At 37.2% G+C, this 21,565-nt stretch overlaps 1 protein-coding gene across 1 annotated transcript in view; it reads right to left on the bottom strand.

Annotated features, from left to right (window-relative positions):
- Window positions 1-21,565, bottom strand: part of LOC130240014 (MAM domain-containing glycosylphosphatidylinositol anchor protein 1) — a 318,227-nt gene that overhangs the window by 45,072 nt on the left and 251,590 nt on the right. Inside the window, exon 7 of the mRNA XM_056471429.1 lies at window positions 2,308-2,570. Coding sequence (XP_056327404.1) covers window positions 2,308-2,570 — 263 coding nt within the window. The remainder of the gene's footprint in view (window positions 1-2,307; window positions 2,571-21,565) is intronic.

Genomic DNA, 21,565 nt, shown 5'->3' with positions numbered 1-21,565 from the left:
AAAAATGATTAAAGAGGCTAAGAATAGCCGTGGGCCCCTGATGAACGGCAGGCGTTTTATGGCAGCCGTTCCTGAATCACCCTCTCGGCTTGAGGAGTTGAACACGATCACACACTGCCAAAGAGCTAATTACAGTTCAACCGCTAACTCACGCTCACGCCACATAAACACACGCTCCCCGCATACATTGAAAACAATCTAGCTAGGCAATTTTTTTCCTCTGCCAAGCATAAGACAGACAGGAAGTCACAACTCATTCAAATGCGTGTCAATCAGGCGGTCTGAGGGAGAGTAAACTTAAAATCCAATTGATAGCTGGAGACGTAACTGATATTCCAGCCAATAGAGGTGATGTGATTTCAGTGCCACCAAAAAACACTGAAGAAATAAACTGACTTTACCCAGAGCTGTGCGCATTCCTGTTCAGATCCTGAGTGTAGATTGAATCTGTCTGTTGTCTCATCCATTCATACACCCATCAATCTATCCATCTGCCTTCTGCTTCTGTTTATTCTTCTGTATGTATGTCTCTCTTTCCATCCATCCATCAATCTGTCCATCTATCATACATTCATATGTCTGTCTGTACATCTCTATCCATCCATCAACCTATCCATTCATCTATCTATCTATCTATCTATATATCTATCTATCTATCTATCTATCTTCTATATCTATCTATCATATATCTCTATCTATCTATCTATCTATCTATCTATCTTATTATCTATATACTACCATCCATACATCCCGTCTGTCTGTCTGTCAATCTATCTCTCTGTCTGTCTGTCACTTACAGTCGTTGTCAGTTTATTCGTCTGTCTGTCTATTTATCCTGTCTGTCTGTTTCTCTATCATCCATCTGTCTGTCTGTTGTCTCTATCACTCCATCCACCAATCTGCCCAATCTGTCTGTCTGTTATCGTTGTCTATCTACTGTCGGTCCATCTGTCTGTTCGTCCATCAGCCTGTCTATCTGTCTGTCTGTTTATCCATCTGTCTATGTCTGTCTGTCTCTATCCATCATCCATGCATCTGTCTGCCTGTCTGTTTATCTGTCTATCTATCCGTCCATCCATTCCTTACGCTCTATCTGTCAGTTTGTCTGTCTGTCTGTCCATTTATCCTTCTATCTGTCTGTGTGTGTCTATCTATCATCCATGCCTCTGCCGTTAGTCTTTATCCATCCATCAATCTGTCTATCTGTCTGCCTGTTTATACTTCTATATATCTATCTGTCTGTTCCGCCATCCGTACATCCATCCAATCAACCTGTCTATCTGTTTATCTGTCTGTCTGTCTGTTTGTCTATCTATCTGTCTGTCTGTTTCTATCCATCGTCCATCAACCTATCAATCCATCTGTCTGTTGTGTCTGTCTATCTATCTATCCATCATCCATACAACCATTGTCTGTCTGTCTGTCAATCTATCTATCCGTCTGTCTGTCACTTACAGTCTGTCTGTCAGTTTATTAATCTGTCTGTCCATTTATCCCGTCTGTCTGTCTGTTTCTATCTATCATCCAGCCATTCATCCATTTGTCTGTCTGTTTATCTGTCTGTCTGTCTCTATCCATCATCCATCCGTCTTTCTGTTTGTCTCTATCACTCCATCCACCAATCTGCCCATCTGTCTGTCTCTTTATCCTTCTGTCTATCTATCTGTCAGTTCATCTGTCTGTTCGTCCATCAGCCTGTTTATCTGTCTGTCTATCCATCTGTCTTTACGGTCTATCTGTCTGTCCATTTATCCTTCTATCTGTCTGTGTGTCTCTATCTATCATCCATGCCTCTGCCTGTTTCATCCATCCATTAATCTGTCTGTCTATCTGTCTGCCTGTTTATACTTCTGTATGTCTATCTGTCTGTTCGTCCATCCATCCATCAATCAACCTGTCGATCTGTTTATCTGTCTGTCTATCTATATGTCTGTCTGTTTCTATCCCTTACTCTCTGTTTGTCTGTCTGTCTGTCTGTTTATCTGACAATCTATCTATCCGTCCGTCCCTTATTGTTTGTCTGTCTATATCCATCATCCATCCATCTGTCTGTTTGTCTCCATCCATCCATCCGCCTCTCTGTCTGTTATATCCATCTGTCTGTATATCTGTTCATCCATCCGTCTGTCTGTCTGTCTATCCATCACCTGTCTGTGTGTTTGTCTATATATCTGTCTGTCTATCTCTCTGAGAAACTCTAATCTTTTGAAAGCCGTGTATGAATATGAATATATAATGCGTCTAAATTCCACATCCTCATATTTATATTGGAATACACATGTACAAATGCGTCCACTCACATCTCACAACGAGGCTGACGGTTCTTCTGGCCGGGTTTCCCACGTTGTTGACGGCTGTGCAGTTGTAGATGCCAGCATCAGCGGGCGTAACAGACCAGACAGTGAGTGACCCGCCGCGGATCACCGAGCGCTGAGGGAGAGACCCCGGGTACCGCGACCAGCTAACTGTGGGTGTGGGAAATCCGGCGGTAACCTCACACGCCAGCGTGACGTCCTGACCTGGATCCACCACATACGTCTCATTCACAGACAGCTTCAGAGCAGGGGGTGCTGGCAATGAAAGACAACAAACAAAACAGCGCATCATTCAAAGGTGCCGGCTTTCCTGTTCATCTCTAGATTTCCTTTACAAAATAGCGCAGAATCAGAGAAGTGCAGGTGGTCTGGTTTCAACACATAAAAGACTTCAAAGCTAAAAGTGTCTGGACACGTCAAGAGGATCAATACCACCGTTGATCAATAATAGCGTTTCATGAGAAATCACCTTTTCACTGCTCGGGGTAAGAAGAACTAACAGCTATTCCTGGCATGACACATAACTCAACTCCCATGACAGAGAGTTCTTACAGGATCTCCTTCACTGATTCCTTCTTCCACAGCCAAAATGTCCATTCAGGGGATTTTGTATTTAACCTTGAACCCTAGTCTTCTACTTGTTACCATACCTCATAAAAACATGGTCATATTTCACCTTGATGATGGCCAAATGGCCTCAGACAATCTCTGAAGGAATGTTTAGACCTGAAATTGAGACTTAAGATGTTTGTGTCAATCTGATCACAAGTAGATGATGATAAACACAGGTGTTAATGACATATTAAAACATTAGTTTCCAATGACAGAGCTTTTACAGGATCTCCTTCACTGATTCCTTCTTCCAAAGCCAAAATGTCCATTCAGGGGATTTTGTATTTAACCTTGAACCCTAGTCTTCAACTTGTTAACATACCTCATAAAAACATGGTCATATTTCACCTTGATGATGGCCAAATGGCCTCAGACAATCTCTGAAGGAATGTTTATATCTGAAACTGAGACTTAAGATGTTTGTATCAATCTGATCACAAGTGGACAATGATAAACACAGGTGTTAATGACATATTAAAACATTAGTTTCCAATGACAGAGCTTTTACAGGATCTCCTTCACTGATTCCTTCTTCCAAAGCCAAAATGTCCATTCAGGGGATTTTGTTCTTAACCTTAAACCCTAGACTTCAACTCGTTAACATGCATCATAAAAACATGGTCATATTTCACCTTGATGATGGTAAAATGGCTTAAGACAACCCCTACTGGACTGTTTTTGCCTGATATTGAGATTTAAAGGGTCACGAAACCCCCTCTCTCAGCAGGGTGTTTTTACACCTCTAGTTTGAAAAAAGTCAGGAAAGTGGGTGAATCCAGCTTTGTTTAGTGTTGAGTGTTGAGTGGCGAAAGAGGGAAGGGTTTGCATGAAATGGGGAGTTTCAGAATGTACACGCCCTCATTTTCGCAAAGAGCAAAACAAACACAGAGGCAAGAGAGATAGACAGTGACTTCGTTTACACGGACATCAGTAATGGAATTATTTGCCTTAATCTAAATAAGACAATAATATGATGAAGCCGCTTTTTGCACATTTCCTCTAGAGTTTCATGTAAGTTTAGGTTTCATTCTTAATTTGACGACTTTAACTGCAGTTTGGCACTTTCATTCAGGAACATTTCATGTATGCCCCCGTGACAAACGAGATATTGGATGCGAGGAACTGCTGGAAGAATGTTGTTTGAATGGAATTTGAGGATTCCGCACACCGAATGGGAGAAAATGGTGTCAGACAACACTCAAACAGAGTGTTTACGCCTGATATTAAGATTTAAATATTTAAATATATTGTTATGACATTGATAGGATCAAACATATATTTCCTAGATATTTTCCTTTAAATCTAAATGTATATTTTCTTGCCAGAGTGGCTTATTAAACACTCCCTCACTTGAACTTGCCGTGAGAGAGACTGAGAAAATGAAAGCACATCAGCACCAAGGAAAATCAGATGCTTAAAGGGCACATAGTTTACCTCTTTTTTATGATTTAATATTAATAGTATGGTTCTTCTGAGTGTGCCAGTTTAGGTTCAGTTTAAAATACAATTCAGATTTTTTTATTATAATGTGTTAAAAAGTGTCATGTTGGGGGCGTGTCCACAGTTCGCTGATTTATGGGTGTGTTGCTTCACATGTAGATTAGTTTCGGCTTCCCGCCAACGTAACAAGGGGGCGGGGCCATAAGCTCACCCGCTCTGCGTTTGCAACAGAGTCTGACAGGCAGACAGAGAAAAAGCTGGAGTGAGATGATCAGCATTCAGTCGTACATGTACGACTCTGACACAGACCAAGCAGAGAGTACAAAATCATTTGTGTCTTTGTACAGTTTTACAGCAACTGTGTGCTAGTTTCAAGTGCCGAGCTTGTACACAGAAAAATAACCACGCACACTGAATTAACTTTGACTGAGGCACAAGATGCGCCGCTCAAAGCCACGACACGGCAGACCAGACACTCTCTGTGGCGCACCAGAAACATGACGTGTCCCAAATCGTCGAGCCACGCATTTTGAATTCTAAACATAGGTTTCTGCAGCGGTCCACGGCGCCCAGCCGTCGACTTGAGTGTACCCTGATAGAAACCTATGTTTAGAATTCTAAAACGCATGCTAATTAAGATCACAGGGAGCTTCTGTGATCGCGAGAAATGCAAACGACTGAAGTATAAGGTAGACTCAATGAGAAGTACACATGTTTGCAAACCTACCTAAAGATACAACCAATAATTCCGATTAGAGCGATAATGTGGAGAATATTGATCTTGTGTTGAGCCAATGAGCCTTACATCTAAAATAGAGCTAGCGTGTTCCTTTAGTGATATCGCTTCGACTCACGCTGAAAATAGCGGATGTGAATCAACAAACTGAGGATATGATCAATATGTCAATCAATATTGGTGGGGGGGGGACCGCTCTCCTACGTAAAGTTGCGGTCTGTTTGAAAACCGCTCCAATTGGTCCACCGTTTTTTATGTTGTTAAATTGAAAAAAAGCACTGGGTGTGCTTATATCACCCCAGTATGACAGTCCACACACCATACATGCACATATGTCTGTCCAAACAGCTTGAAAAGCAGATTTTTACCATAGGTGCTCTTAAAGACAAAATGACATAAAAAATAGCAAATATATGACAGGTTTGTGATACAACAATTACAGTGAAGCATTAATTAAATCCTTATTTTTCACGGAGCAAAACAAATCATCATCGCACAGTTGGCTGAGAGAACTCAGAAACTCATTGTGAGAATAGAGATGTCTGCACATGTGTGCCAGTCTGTCAGATAAAATGGCTTAAAATACTTTAATATTTTAGAGAAAGTAGTTAAAGTTTGCATAACCAATGATTCATCTTATCCAACTGATGCCCACCTATAAGTAAATATGCAGCCTATACCTGACCCACGGATTAATGGCAGCACTCACAGATATGACTGTGAAATTATGTGTCGTGAAGATCAGGGGAAAAATTAAACATGCTAGACTTTCTGCGATGATACCCTATGTTAAGGGAATTGTGTCGAAATCCTGACAAAATCGTGTGATCTGACCAGGGATTCATTGTGAACTCTTGATATGTAATGCATATTGCCTGTAGTAAATGCGCATCTTGACCTGACGTCGAAGACAATTCCAAAGAAAGTTGTTCTTACAGTTCTTTTGGTGCACAAAATTGTTTTTGGAGCTTCATAAGATTATAATTGATCAATTGAATCCTTTTGGTTCTTTTTCTGAACTTTGAACATCTCAGAACCACTGCTGTATATGGAGGATCAGAGAGCTCTTGGATTTCATCTGAAATATCTTAATTTGAATTCTGAATATAAACAAAGGTCTTGGAGATTGGAATAACTTGACAGTAAGTATTTAATAACAGAGTTGTCCAGAAGTAGTTGTAAACACATTATACCAGAGTTGTGTTGTTAAAGTAGTCAGATGATTTAATCACTTCGGATTAAAAGCGTGAGTTTTGTTTAAAGGCAAAAAAAAAAAAAAAAATGCACAAATAATATAACTTAAAGTAACCAAGCAGCCAAGAAAGCGGATAATTATGCGCACTACCAAACACACATTTTCTATTATTTCACAAAATGAAGAGATATTTCAGGAACATGATGGCGGATGTTGCATTTCACTCTCTACATGATTGAACAAAAGATCATTAAGCCAGAAATTAATTTCACAGTCAAAATCCCACATTTAAAATAACACAGTGTTCTTATGCTTTATAATGCAGATGATTAATGCAGCAACCGTATTCATAACACAGCGCACATCATAATCATCTAATAAAACAGCTAAAGATCACTCAATTTCTTTTCTTTTTTGTGTGTGCATGTTCAGATATCATTTAATAGAAGAGTAATTTAATCATTTTATGCCCGAAATGACTTCAAAATGCAGGCCGGATTTAAACCCGCAAACTGTAGTGTCTCTGAATGAAATCACTTCCATCTGTGTTCATTATCACTGCAGTCTAGAGCTATCATACTGTACCTGAACAACACCAGACTGCTGTTAAGCGTCATAAACTCATTAGATAAAAATAAATGGCTCAAATTAGAAAGCCCAAAACCTGCCAATGTGCAATTCGTCTCTGTGCAAATTAATTGCCATTGGCAATATTTGAGCTCAGAACAGATGAGTAAACCATCCCATATTTAATGCCAAAAAAGACTTAATTCAATGTCTATGAGATCAATTAAATCGGTTTCAAAACGTTGAATAATATTCAATCAGACGTGATTAAAAATGACTTCATTGAGGTTTCAAAGCGTATTCTTATACGAGTAAATTATTTCAAGACAAAGACCCAATGCATAAGAAAACACTAAATAATAATTAGCAGTTTGGCTTACTGTAACTTTTAGGAAAAAGTCTCTAAACGTGCTTCAAACACGTTTGGGAAGATCTGTAAAATATTAATATTTGTTTATTTAGAGAATATATCTTGAATTCCTCTCAATCAACTTTACAAATTGGCCAAAACATACTGTTGAAGTCAGAATTATTAGCCCCCTCTGTTTATTTTTTCCCCAATTTCTGTTTAACGGAGAGAAGATTTTTTCACCATATTGATCAGATGTTGATCAGATATTACAGTTACAAAACATAGTGGAGTAGTTTCATATTTTAACATTAGAGTGAAAGTTTATTATTTACATGTGTTGAAGACCTGACTGTCAGAATTTGAAGTTTCAAGCTTCAAGATTAAATGTTATTATTATTATTATTGCAGTCAAAATTATTAGCCCCCCTGAATTATTAGCCCCCCCTGTTTTTTTTTCCCCAATTTCTGTTTAACGGAGAGAAGATTTTTTCACCATATTGATCAGATGTTGATCAGATATTACAGTTAAAAACATAGTGGAGTAGTTTCATATTTTAACATTAGAGTGAAAGTTTATTATTTACAGGTGTTGAAGACCTGACTGTCAAAATTTGAAGCTTCAAGCTTCAAGATTAAATGTTATTATTATTATTATTGCAGTCAAAATTATTAGCCCCCCTGAATTATTAGCCGCCCTGTTTATTTTTTTCACCAATTTCTGTTTAACAGAGAGAGATTTTTTTTAGCAAATTTCTAATCATAATAGTTTTAATAACTCATCTCTAATAACTGATTTCTTTTATCTTTGCCATGGTGACAGTAAATAATATTTGACTACATATTTTTCAAGACACTTCTATACAGCTTAAAGTGACATTTAAAGGCTTAACTAGGGTAATTAGGTTAACTAGGCGGGTTAGGGTAATTAGGCAAGTTATTGTATAATGATGAATTGGTCTGTAGACCTGTAGATCGGAAAAAAATATAGCTTAAAGGGGCTAATAATTTTGACCTTAAAATGGTTAAGAAAAAATTAAAAACTGCTTTTATTCTAGGCGAAATAAAACAAATAAGACTTTCTCCAGAAGAAAAAATATTATCAGACCTACTGTGAAAATTTCCTTGCTCTGTTAAACATCAATTGGGATTTATTTCTGACTTCTTTAATTCTGACTTCAACTGTATATTCAAAAAGAAATACACACTCTACAGTGCAGTCTGGGTCACCATAAAGACTAATATCTCCCCAAATCTTTCATAAAATCAGAAATTAAAATATACTAACCCTTTAGAGAGGAGGAAATGCTAATACACTTTGACTGAGACCTAAATTCAATCATCCAAGGGTGCTTTAAATTGTATGTCCCGCAAGCAGGACAATCCAGGATAATCCCAAAAATAGTAGATTGTTCTCAAAGGATGAATCTCAAGTATCCTGTCAAGAACATCGGATCCTATTTCGCCTCAAAACCTAAAGTATATTAACTATTAATGGGCATAAAAAATATGGGAAAAACTATAACTTAGTTTGGTATTAATGTTTAAAGTGGCCTTGTAATGCCTCCTATGACAGGTTTATATCAACCCAAGATATACATTTTCCTCATAATACACAGAGCAGAATTAGCTCTCCTTTCAAAGTGTCTGAAATGGTTGGTTCAAGGATCTGCTCTCTCTAAACCCCACCAATCTCACAGCCTTCTCAACTCTTATTGGTCAGATGGCATGGTCTGTTATGACTGGTTTAACATTGAACAGCACATGTTAGAAACCAAATGTTTATTACCATATCTTGAATGCAATGTGACACAAAGCTAATTTTTTATTTGTTTTCATAGTGCAGAAGACAGTTTATCTTAACATGTCGCCAACACAAACTAAACTCTACTTTGGGGGGGTTTCGAGATTAAGCAAATGTTTTACAAACATATGTAAGCTTCTTAAAATATAGTCTATGCGATCTACACGGCACAACTTGCAGATCTATTACATTTACAACATGAACAACTATATTAGATGTTACATAAAATATTGAGAAGAAGAATATGGTCACTTTAAATTGTAACACTTTGGTGTAACACTTTAGAACTGGATTAAAGTAATGTTAGTAAATGTATTTACTAACCCCGCGAGCACCTTAATGTCAAAACGACATCAAAAAGCGACTCAAAAAAAAACATGTATAAAATGGATCGATTTTAAGTCTAAACCTTGATGTCCATTTGACATCCACAAATTGATGCCATTTTGACTACCAAATAACACAATAAAAATGTTATGTTATAAGAAACTTTTATCTATCTGAAAACTTCCATTCCAAATTCGCTGGATTTCGTATGCCTACAATGCATAACTACCTTGATGTCAAAATGACATCAAATTGACATCTAAAATTGGCATCAAAAATGTCAAAAATCGATCACGGGACAGTTGTTTTGACATTAAGGTAGTCAATTGATATCAAAAACTATTCGCATTTTTGCTGTTTCTCAACATTATTTGACTCCGAGGTGCCCGCTGGGTAACATAAACAATGAACAATACATTTATTACAGTTTTCATTCATCACATTAATTCATCACATGAAAATGCACTTGCTAACCCCAGTGCATTAACTAATGTCACAATTTGGATTGAATCAATTTGGATTGAATGAATCAGTAAATGTTAAAATTACCATCAGCTATGAATACATTATCATTAATTAAAGGTGCTGTACGTAAGTTTTTGACTCCACTAAAGAATAAAAATGTATACAGATATTTAAGAAACATGCTAAATGAACATTCCTGTTTATCTGAAAAACAATGCTGAAGCAAGATATTCTGCTTTGAAAATGTACATTGCATGCCAGAAAGTCTGTCTTAGTTTTGGTCATTTAATCAGCCCAATGCCAGTTTAGTCATTATATTTCAGCACCCCGGGTAGCCTTGGTGGAAAACAGCGTATTTGATTCAGTCAGTCAGTAAGTCTCTCAAAGTGTGTGTCCATGACCAAAATGCGACCTCCAATGGACGTGACAGCCTCCGTAAATGAGATGGAGATTCAGAGTGACACATGAGGTTATTAGTTAGAAAATAAAATAAATATATTATGAACGTAAACATTAGGTGAGCAGGTTACATTGTAACCCCATGTCCTAACAACATTCTACATTATGAGATTTACAGTGATAAGCAATTTGGCTCTTTTCACCAGGAAACACGACAGAAATTTAAATACAGCCATTCAGAAGCACAGAATAGTGCACTTACTTCACTCCAACGAAATGGTAAGGATTAGAACCTAATTAATACATTTTAAACCTCTTTAACACTATTAAATGTAGATGCTGAATCACTGATATGTGTTTGTTTACACTGAACCACTGTTCTAAAGTTTGATTTCAAGCGGTTTATTTTATTTTCAAGATCTGAGGTGAACTATCTGCTGCTGCTTTCTGTAGTATGACAATAAATGTCACGTAAAATGACATTCAAACTTACATTATTAGTATTTTACACTGAATAAAGCACATGAAGTGTACCTGACGTGACCATTGTCATTGTTTTATGTTGTTCAGCTGCAAATAATAGAAGCTGTTTCTAATATATCAATTTCAAGTGTTGGCTAGAACAAAAATTTCTTTTAATATGGAAAATATTCCTTCTATCGTGTGCTGTTGCTTTTATTTAGAACACAATTTAAATCACCTTAAGTCAGCCTTTAGACTTGATAGTCAGTCACACTGCTGTTGCTGTCATCAATCTGGCAACCTACACTTGCATGCGTTTTGAACCAGGAGTGCAATACCTAGTTCAACCATTGGCTGTCAAACTTACATGCTGCATCTTTAATCATATGGAAATTAAATACTTTATAGGTCCCATGAAGTGTGTTGAAATGTGCATTTTTTAAATTTGATTTCGGACGTAATCTCAACTGCAACATAAAGAAGGGAAGGACATATTGTCAAAGTCCCTTTAAGGCAAGTCATTTCACTTGGCGGCCATCTTTGAAACGCCTCTTGGGCAGTATGCTCGGGCATTCTGTTTGAATGAGGAAACATCAAATTCTCCAAAAATACTTGCCAAGCTTACAATTACATTTCATATTATGAATAACCAATAAAAATAAACAACAACCGTCTCTTTAGTTTAATTTCTAAATGTTCATATCACAAAAAATCTGCAGAAACTCACATCAGGCCGTCCCCCCTCCCCCGGAGAATTGTCATTCTATAGCAATTGCTGATTGGCTCCTGTACTAGAAGGTGGGCTTTATTTGCCATATAGTGATCGCTGATTGGTTCCTGTACTAGAAGGCAGAGGTTCATTTGCCATATTGACAGTTACATGTTTCTCCATTCAAAAGTATACGAGTGACATGTCTTGTGTATTCTCAAAGAGCATAGAATCACTAAGAGGCGACACTCAAGTGTGATTTGAGAAACTAGATGACGACTAGATGGCCACTAGATGGCGCGGCGGCCATTTTGGAAAGAAAATTTCAATAAAGCAACAGCATATTTAAGTCTGTAAAATAAACTATTAAAAGTGCTGATGATTGTGATTGTAAGTGTTGTATTGTCGTCTTTCAGGTTGTATTTCAGCTTTGATGCACTTTTTAAATAAATAAATAAAAAACAAAGCAGCTGCTTGCCATCGCAACAGCAATAAGAACCTATGGACAGCCAACCGCTTTCACTCCAAAATGGCGGAATCTGGGGCTGTCGCTGGGCGCTGCTGTTGCAACGGAACGGTCTATTGAGTGTCGCCTCTTGGTCATTCTAAACTCTTTGGTATTCTATAGTCTTTGATATAGCAGCCCCTCCCCTTTAAAAAAATAAAAATCACAGCTCTGCCAGTGAGGGTGTTTGAGCTCAAGCACGTCAAATAAAAATCAAATGAGAAGTGTCTTGAAGGGGGCGGGACATGTCAGATACTATAGAGCATTTGATTGGTCAGAAGTATGATGAGAAACACAGGTAAGAGGTGATCTCAAATAAACAATTTAATATAATTAGGCAGAAGCGACAAACTGCAAGCTTTGGATGTTTATATCAATTTTATATCTTCTAAATGTAAATTCTGTCATTGTTCTGTCATTGTTTTGAAACACACTAGCTAGATCCAACACCATCATCAATTTGCAGATGACACCACAGTGATTGGTCTAATCAGCAATAATGATGAGACTGCCTACAGGGAGGAGATAAGCATCTGGCCACCTGGTGCACTGACAATAATCTGCTCCTTAACAACAACAAGACCAAGGAGCTCATTGTGGACTTCAGGAAGGGACGAACAGGCTCACATGATCCCATCCACATTAATGGGATGGCCGTTGAGCCTGTCTCATCCTTCAAGTTCATGGGGACCCACATCTCAAAGGACCTTTCCTGGACCACCAACACCTCCAGCCTGGTCAAGAAGGCTCACCAGCGCCTATTCTCTTGGGGCAACTTCAGAAGAACCAGCTTTCATCAGCTGTCTTGGTGAACTTCTACCGTGCACAATAGAAAGCATCCTGACCAAAACTGTTGCTGAGCGTAAGGCACTGCAGCGGGTGGTGAAAACTGCCCAACGCATCAGAGAGACTACACTGCCAGCCATAGAGGACATCCAGAAGAAACACTGTCTGCGCCGAGCACGCAGTATTCTTAAGGACACCTCTCACCCTGCTCACAGACTGTTTTCTCTCCTGCCTTCCGGCAGGCGCTTCAGGCTCCCCCGGACAAAAACCAGCAGACTGAGGAACAGCTTTTTCCCAGAGCTGTCTCCCTTTTGACTCTGCCCCTCACTCTTTGCCCCCCCATACACCCCCCACACTCCTCTAACTTATACTCCTCACAATCACTGCACTATTTAACATTGCACATATTCATTGCACTACGTTGCACTGATTCACTTATCTGAACTGGACATACCCACTGCACATGAACATTTGTAATTGTTTATCTATCTGCCACTCCTGATTATTAATAGCATCCTGTACATATATTCATTATTGTAAATCTGTTTATAGCTACTACACCTGTATATAATGTTGATAGTACATCCATCTGTAAATATTACCATAGTTTTTCTATAACTGCACTTTAAACTTATACCTGTATCCTGCACTTGCTGCGATTGCACTGCTGGTTAGACCAAAACTGCATTTCGTTGCCTTGTACTTGTACATGTGTAATGACAATAAAGTTGAATCTAATCTAATCTAATCTTATAGATCTCCTTAAGACTAACATACTGATATTAACTTATATACAACTTTATTTTAATCTTTAATAAAAAGTACACCTGATTTGTGTCTGGTCTGATCTCTGAGTTGATCCTGATGGACTCCAGCACCAGACTGACGGACATTCAGTCTCTTAAAGCTCTCGGCCACAAACAACAATCGCATTTGTTCTACAGAATAACAGAGAGATCAGAGGGACTGAAACAGAGTCTGAGAAAGAGAAAGTCTGAGGAGGAAGGAATTATCGCTTCAATTTCCCCGAGAGCGAGAGAGGGACGATGGTGCATCAGTCGACTGTTGTCTCATGATAATGGGACTGATGTGTTTTACAGAGTTTACACCACTTTTACAAACCGCTGCACCTCTGTGCTCGACAAACACATCAGAGAGACAAACTGAGGAGGAGGAAATTTCGGTTAAAGAAATGAAGGGTCAGAAATAACTTTGGGATGCGATGGGAAATGAGAAAACTACTAAGCTGTAGGAGGAGACCAGAGAGCTGAGTATGCAGGCAATATTTTAAGCCACAATAAAGTATTTCATTTTAATGCAGGAAATGTGTATCTAACAAAAAGTCTTGTGTATATTTAGACAAGAATAGTTGGATGACACAAAAAAGGCTGTATTTAAGGATCACATTAGCTACGCTTCCCTCCACCTATTTTTATGCGCATTTTGGATCCCTTATGAAAAATTACAGCAGTTTTTCTTAAAAGAATACTGCAGCTTTTTAAAGGAATACTGCAGTTTTAGTTAACTTCTGAAAAGTGCAGCTTTTTGGACACGAAAAAACTGTGTTATTTAAATATATTGCAGTATTACTGTTATACAACTGAAGAACTACAATACAACCAACTGCAGTACAACTACTGCAGTTCAACTGAAGTGCCACTACAGTACAACTGCAGTGCAACTACTGCAATACAACTGAAGGACTACAGTACAACTGCAGTGCAACTACTGCAATTCAACTGAAGTGATACTATCACTATAATGCAGTACTGTTACAGTAATACAACTGAGATACTATACAGTACAGCTGCCATACCGCTATTGCAATACAACTGAAGTACTTCTACAATACAACTGCAGTACAAGTACTACTTTTTCTGCTCGGTGGACAATGGTTTCCAAATGAGGTTTCAGTACTTCAGTTGTATTGCTGAAGCACTACCACAATATATTGTAATGCAGTTTTCAGAAGTATAAGTAACTACAGAAATACATCTACAATACTGCAATACATAATAAAACTAAAGTGCACTTTTAATACTTAAGTACTTGTATGTGCAAACTTATATCACGATATGCCCCTCTCAGTTTATTTAATGTTCGTCAGTTGTATTGCCAGCCTGATCACGAGAAAATGTAAGTTTTTACGTTTTGACAGTTTAGTGGCTAATTCGTACGAATTCGTACGAGTTCAGTCGTATGAAATAGTACGATTTTAAAAAGGAGGCATGGCACCTAACCCCACCCCTAAACCCAACCGTCATTGGCGGATGAGCAAATCGTACTAAATTGTACGAATTAGATCGTACGAATTAGCCACTAAATCAAAAAGTTACGAATTGCCGTGAGATTGTGTTTGTATTGCATATGTTACTGCTGTTGATCTTTAATGTATTGTAGTTGAACTGTGGTTATTCCTCATTATACTGTACACAGTTGCATGGAAGTTTGCCACAGTTATCCTTGTATATAGGCTACTGCTGTTGTACTGCTCAGTTCACTGCACTTATTTTTTATTATTTATTTATTTATTGCAAATAAACTCAGAAAATTATAATTAGTAAATTACTTGAATCCAAAAAAACATCCCTGAAAAAAGTACAAAATGTTGTTGGAAGATGTTGGAGAACAAACCCCTTGTAACACAAGTGCAGTACAGTTCTTACCACACCATTGGCATATTAGACTACAGCAGCACATGTGCAGTAAAGACAGAGTTTATGTTGTTTTACTCCAGTTTCCTGCAAACTTATACTGCTGTTGAACATTATTGCACTGCATTTGACTGTGTTATATATCATTGTATGCTATTTTGCAATTACTTAATTTTACTGCAGTTCTACTTCTGTATACTGCTGCTGTACTGCAGTTTTACTTAGTTTGCAGCAGTTTTTTTTTTTGTAAGGGATATGCGCATAAAAAATTGGTTGATGGAAATGCCAAGATGCGCATAAAAATGTATGCTATTATTTTAAGGTCAAAATTATTATTATTATTATTATTAGCCCCCCATTGATTTTTTTTTATTATTTCCCAAATTATGTTTAACAGAGCAAGGAAATTTTCACAGTACGTCTGATAATTTTTTTTCTTGGGAGAAAGTCTATTTGTTTTATTTTGGCTAAATAAAAGCAGTTTTTAATCTTTTATGAACCATTTTAAGGTCAAAATTATTAGCCCCTTTAGATATTTTTTTTTAATAGTCTACGAAAAACATGCATTATTACAATGATTTACCAAATTACTATACTGTCTAGTTAACTTAATTAACCTAGTTAAACCTTAAATGTCACTTTAAGCTGCATAGAAGTGCCTTGAAAAATATCCAGTTAATGTTATGTACTGTCATCATGGCAAAGATAAAATAAATCAGTTATTAGAAATGAGTAAAACTATTATGTTTAGAAATATGTTTAAAAAAAACTTCAATCTGTTAAACCGAAATTGGGAGAAAAATAAACAGGGGGGCTAGTAATTCTGACTTCAACTGTATGTCAAACTTATAAAGCTTATTTATTCACCTTATTCTTGCGTATGAGCCAGCGCAGCCATTTGAATCATTTTAGCACGAGACTTCCGGTCTCATTCACTTCCATTCATTTTTAAACGTTAAAAAACGCTCATTTTGCTGCTTGGTGTTGCAAACTGATATTTCTTATTATTATTCTACTTTGTCTGTATTGTCATGCAAACACTTGGTTGTAGTAGTTTGACCGTTTTCTGCTGTTTATTATTCCAAGTCATTTTCCACATAGGCAGCTGAATCCGAAGTCTAAAACAATAGCAAAAATGTGCGCACTTCGCATTAAAGAATAAGGTCAATACTGTAAAGCTTATGCTTAAGCTGATGGTTATTTATAACCTTCTGCACTATAAAAAAATGAAATGACAAACAGTCATGGCAACAAATGTTTTTAGTACTTTAACTTATTTTAATAAGTTAATCAGGTTTCAAATACATTTAGTAGATTATAAAAATGTAACTTAATAGTTTTAGTCAACTTGATGGATGTTGAAATTAAAATTACTAGAAGAATTTATATGATTTAACCAAAAAAAAAAAAAAGGCAACAATATTTTTTATTGTTTCTGCAGACAAAATAGAATCTACCCTGGAAATTCAATATCCGTAATACAATCCTTCCTCGCATTGGACAGAACGTGACCTTTTGACCCCAGGGCTCAAAGTTCAATAGAGTCATAACTCAACTAAAAACAAAAACACGAACAGAAATGTGGTCAGTTGAGTTGATGAATGGTAATCCTATCTGAACGCTCATCTTCATTCTCTAATTTCCTGTCAGATTTTCTTCAAACAACACGATTACTCTGATTAACAGTTTAATGGAGTCTGATTAACTGCACTGGAATCAGATAAATAATTAAATTTCACCATCATCCTCCAGCTGCGTTTTGTTCTGATTATAGGTTTTTAAAAAGCAGCAGTGGGTTTCCACCATTAAACCACGATAATAGACCAGCGTGTTAAAATTAATTGAAATAATGGCACAGCAGTCTCAGTAAATGGCTGAAAGCGTAGAAAGAAAGCGGGGAATGTGTTAAACATGTTTTGATTCAAATCTATGAAATAACAGAACAAAGCAGAATATGTTATTGTGCTCCAGAGATTTCTGGTGTCCAGGGGTGATTCTAGGATTTCCATTTTAAAGAGGGCTCAGTCTCCGAGAAGGCTACAATACTAAGAAAAATCAATCAGGCAAATAAATCACTGAATCGGATTTTGACCATTGGCATCTCACTCAAAAACAAATCAAAAAGAGGTTTGATCATTTTGTCTATTTAAGCTTCACACTTCTGTAGTTACACCGTGTACTAAGACCATCAGAAAATGAAAAGTTGCTATTTTCTAGGAGGATATGGCTCGATCCAAGACCAACGACGAGATGACCCTAAGGTTTCCAAATCCTGGACCAGGCCGTATCCTGAGCAGCTACTGTGGTGGTCATGGAGGAGTGGAGAACATGAGACTGATTCCTGTGACGCTCCAGAGACAGACGAGTCTTCGCTGAGGCCAGCTTCCAGCCTCCGCCACCCTGAGACTGCAGCTCTGCACAAGTGTTGGCCAGCGGAGAAATTAAAATGATCGTGCCAACTGAGCCTGGTTTCTCTCAAGTTTTTTTTTCTTCACTTTCACCAATTAGTGAAGTTTTTTTTCCCTCTCCGCTGTCGCCACTGGCTTGCAGGTTTGGATCTATGAGCTGCGCATCGTTTGATTTGCTCTTCAGTGTTTGGACTCTCAGTAGTGATTATTAAACACACTGAACTGAGCTCAACTGAACTGAACTTAAACACTGAAAACTGAACTACACTGTTCCTATTGACCTTTTATGTGAAGCTGCTTTGACACAATCTACAGTGTAAAAGCGCTATACAAATAAAGGTGAATTGAATTGAATTGAATATGGCTAAGAGGTATCTTCTTATTTTGCTGTGCTTTTCCAAACAATGACAATTATATTCACTGTAGATGTAACTAGACGTAACACCTGAACTATCAATAATAGTTAGCATCAATAATATGATGCATCCCTGCAGGCACAGGACATCAACATGATGTCAGATTGACGCTGTACCCCAACGTCGAGGGACAATGCATTTTGTTTAAAAATGGAAATCAGGCTGACATCAGAACTCAACCTCAGGCTGACGTCAATGTCCAATATCCAACCTAAAATCCACCAAATATCAACGTCTAATGACAGCTTACAGCTTGAAGTTGTGTGGACGTTACCACTATGACGTCTAGAAAATGTAGGATTTTGGTTGCCATACCTGATGAAAAATGTCAGTATTTGATGTCAATATGACGTTGGTTAAGATGTTTGCTCGACATTGGATTTTGTTTGAAAATGTAGATTGGTTGACATCAGAATTCAACATCAGACCGATGTCAATGTCCAATGTCCAACTTAAAAATCAACCAAATATTAACGTCTAATGATGTTACAGATTGACGTTGTGTGGACGTTACCACTATATTGTCTATTAAACATTGGATTTTGATTGCCATACCAGATGAATAAATGTCACCACCAGTTGTGGTATTGCTCAGATGACACGTCAAACAGAAATGGGTGCTGCTGTCAAATTTACACCGAAACAGACCGAAAAGAAGCACTTTTAACTTCTCCTCCAACCTCCCACTAGCCTGCAGATACCCATACTAGTGAATGCTGCTCTCTCATTGGCTGTAGGTGATCGCTAGCGTTAGTTTCAATCAGAAAACATTTCATACAGCACGATATTGAATCATGCGATCTCATCTGCGATTCTCTCAGATCGCGTCTTTGATCGTTCACACTGTGATCGTTACCCACATAAATTAGCACTGATTTGCCAGTGATTTCAGGCATTTGTCGGCGATTTCTCAAAACCTGACAGTGAGTCAAAATCGGGGCTAAAATCATGCAGTCTGAACTCAGCATTATTGGATTAAAAAATAGTAAAAACCAACTGTTTAACTCTAGGGGAGTTGTAAAATGAGCCTACAAAAAATGGTCCCACTTTATCTTAAGTTGCCTTAATTAATATGTACATACATGGAAATTAATAATTTGTTACAATGTACTACTATTGTGTAAATACATGTATTTAAAGTGTACTTATGCTTGATTAAATACCTGTATGTAATTACATCTATAATTTTCTGTAATTACATTTGTAAATACACTGTTGACCATCCCTTACACCTTAACCCATTCTTAACCCTATTCACACCACCAAATCTGTCCAGAATCATATCTGTATCCCAACACAAGAGCAGCATAAGTGTTCTCAAATACATTATGAACACAGTAAGTACATTGTATTTATTGTTTTGATGCAGGTGCATAGTAGTTAAGGACACTTAATATAAGTGGGACCAAATAAATAAATAAGAAGTGTTCCTTTAATGCCATGTGCACTGTATGATGTTTTTTAGTTGAAAATAGCTAAATGATAGCTTTCTCTGGAGGTGATGAGGGGTGAACAAAGAGAAAACTTTACAGGAGATGGAAAAATTATTGTTTTGTAAACTGTTTATAGCAAAGAATTGCACAGATGCAGATCCAACAATCAATTGATAAACACACACTCCTCTTGCTGAAAGATGGAGAGAAATTAAAGTCTGCTACCATTTTCATATAAAATTTCAATTGGCAAGGCAAGGCAGGTTTATTTATATAGCACATTTCATACACAGTGGTAATTCAGTGCTTTACATAAACAGGAATAAAAGAAACAAGAAAATAAACAAACACAATTAAAAATGATTAAAAACAGATTAAATGTGTTAAAACAGGTTATAAAAGAATGAAAAAGAAAGAAAGACATGGTAGTGCATCTGTGGGACGTAGCACAGTGCTCATTCAGTAAAGGCACAGCTAAACAGATGTGTTTTCAGTCTGATTTGAATGGGCCTAATTGTTGGAGCACATCTGATCATTTCTGGAAGCTGATTCCTGCAGTGAGGGGCGCTGTTAGTAGCTGAAGGCCGATTCACCCAGCTTTGACTGAACTCTTGAAGTTTCTAGTTTATATGATCCTAATGATCTGAGTGATCTGTTAGGCTTGTATTCAGTGAGCATATCTGTAATGTATTGAGGTCCTAGGCCATTAGTGATTTATAGACACATCACCAAAATTCTTGATTTTATTTTTTGTTGTTTGACCCTTAGAGCCAAGGTACGCATTCACCTTGAGAACCTCGTCTCTGTTCTCAAATGCAATAACTTAGGACTGAGGTGATCACAAACCTGTACTGTTTATGGAGCTAATCACGTTTGTAGAGGGTCTGAGTAGAAATTTAGGGTTTAATTTATGAACAATGTCAAAGTAACACTTATTCGCATTAACTTCTTAGTGTTTCAGAAAAATCTCTTTGGATCTCTTAACTTATTGTATCAAATCGGTAACACAACTTATTCCATATCCAATAACTATGCACACTTTTGGATTTCCCATTCAAAGTAATAAGCAACAATCATTTCAAAAGCATAACTCAGAAAACAAAGCAGGCATCGCAAACCTTTCGGTGCCTGTGGTTTTCATATATCAGTCACTGAGATTCTATTTAAAGGATTTGGGCGTATAAACACAGCCGAAGCTTCTCTTTTCGGAAAGCCTCCTCTGTCTCTGCTGAAGGATGTCACTTTCAGGATTGTTCATCCACTTCAGTGTCACATCCGTCAATCACAGGCGTCAATCACTGATGGATTCAACATGAAGAAAATAAAAAACAGAAGTAACGCAACGGTGGCGGCAGATTAACGAGGCTATCGGAGCCGTGCTGCCGTGGCAACAGATGAAAAGTAATAGTACTCGGCAATGTTAGACACGACAATAACATAATTAAAGCAATTTATCCTGTCTGATTTAATGATGCCTGTCTCAATTAGGGCTGTTAATAAATCGGAACTGCATGGCAATGAGCTTACCGATATCATTTTTCCGAGCACTTTTTTATTCTTTTAATCAGTTTAAAATAGCGTAGGTCAGAAAATGGATATTGATTCAGTGAAGATGGCTAATGTATTAGTCTATGTGTGATTTGCTTTGAGTTTCTGCTTTTCCTTAATTTACTACAGAATGTACATATGTATGTTCTTCCAAAGTTTTTTTTACTCATCCACATTTATTCAGAACCTACATGTGGATATTTGCTTGTAAAACAAGCTAAAATACAGGGGTGAATTTTTATGATTGTTGTGGAAAACTGTTTTAAGTATCACAACTGTCAGACCAGCAATCTGAAATAAAATAAAATAAAATACATAAATAAAATAATAAAAATAAAATAAAATAAAACAAAACAAAAGAATAAAGTGAAATAAAACAAAATAAATAAAATACCAATAATACTAATAAAAAATGAAAATACATTAAAAATAAAA

The sequence above is a fragment of the Danio aesculapii genome, chromosome 13 (genome assembly GCF_903798145.1).
Source record: "Danio aesculapii chromosome 13, fDanAes4.1, whole genome shotgun sequence".
In the NCBI taxonomy this organism is placed as follows: Eukaryota; Metazoa; Chordata; class Actinopteri; order Cypriniformes; family Danionidae; genus Danio; species Danio aesculapii.
The sequence above is the reverse complement of the archived record's forward strand: the minus strand, read 5'-3'. Positions and strand labels throughout refer to the sequence as shown.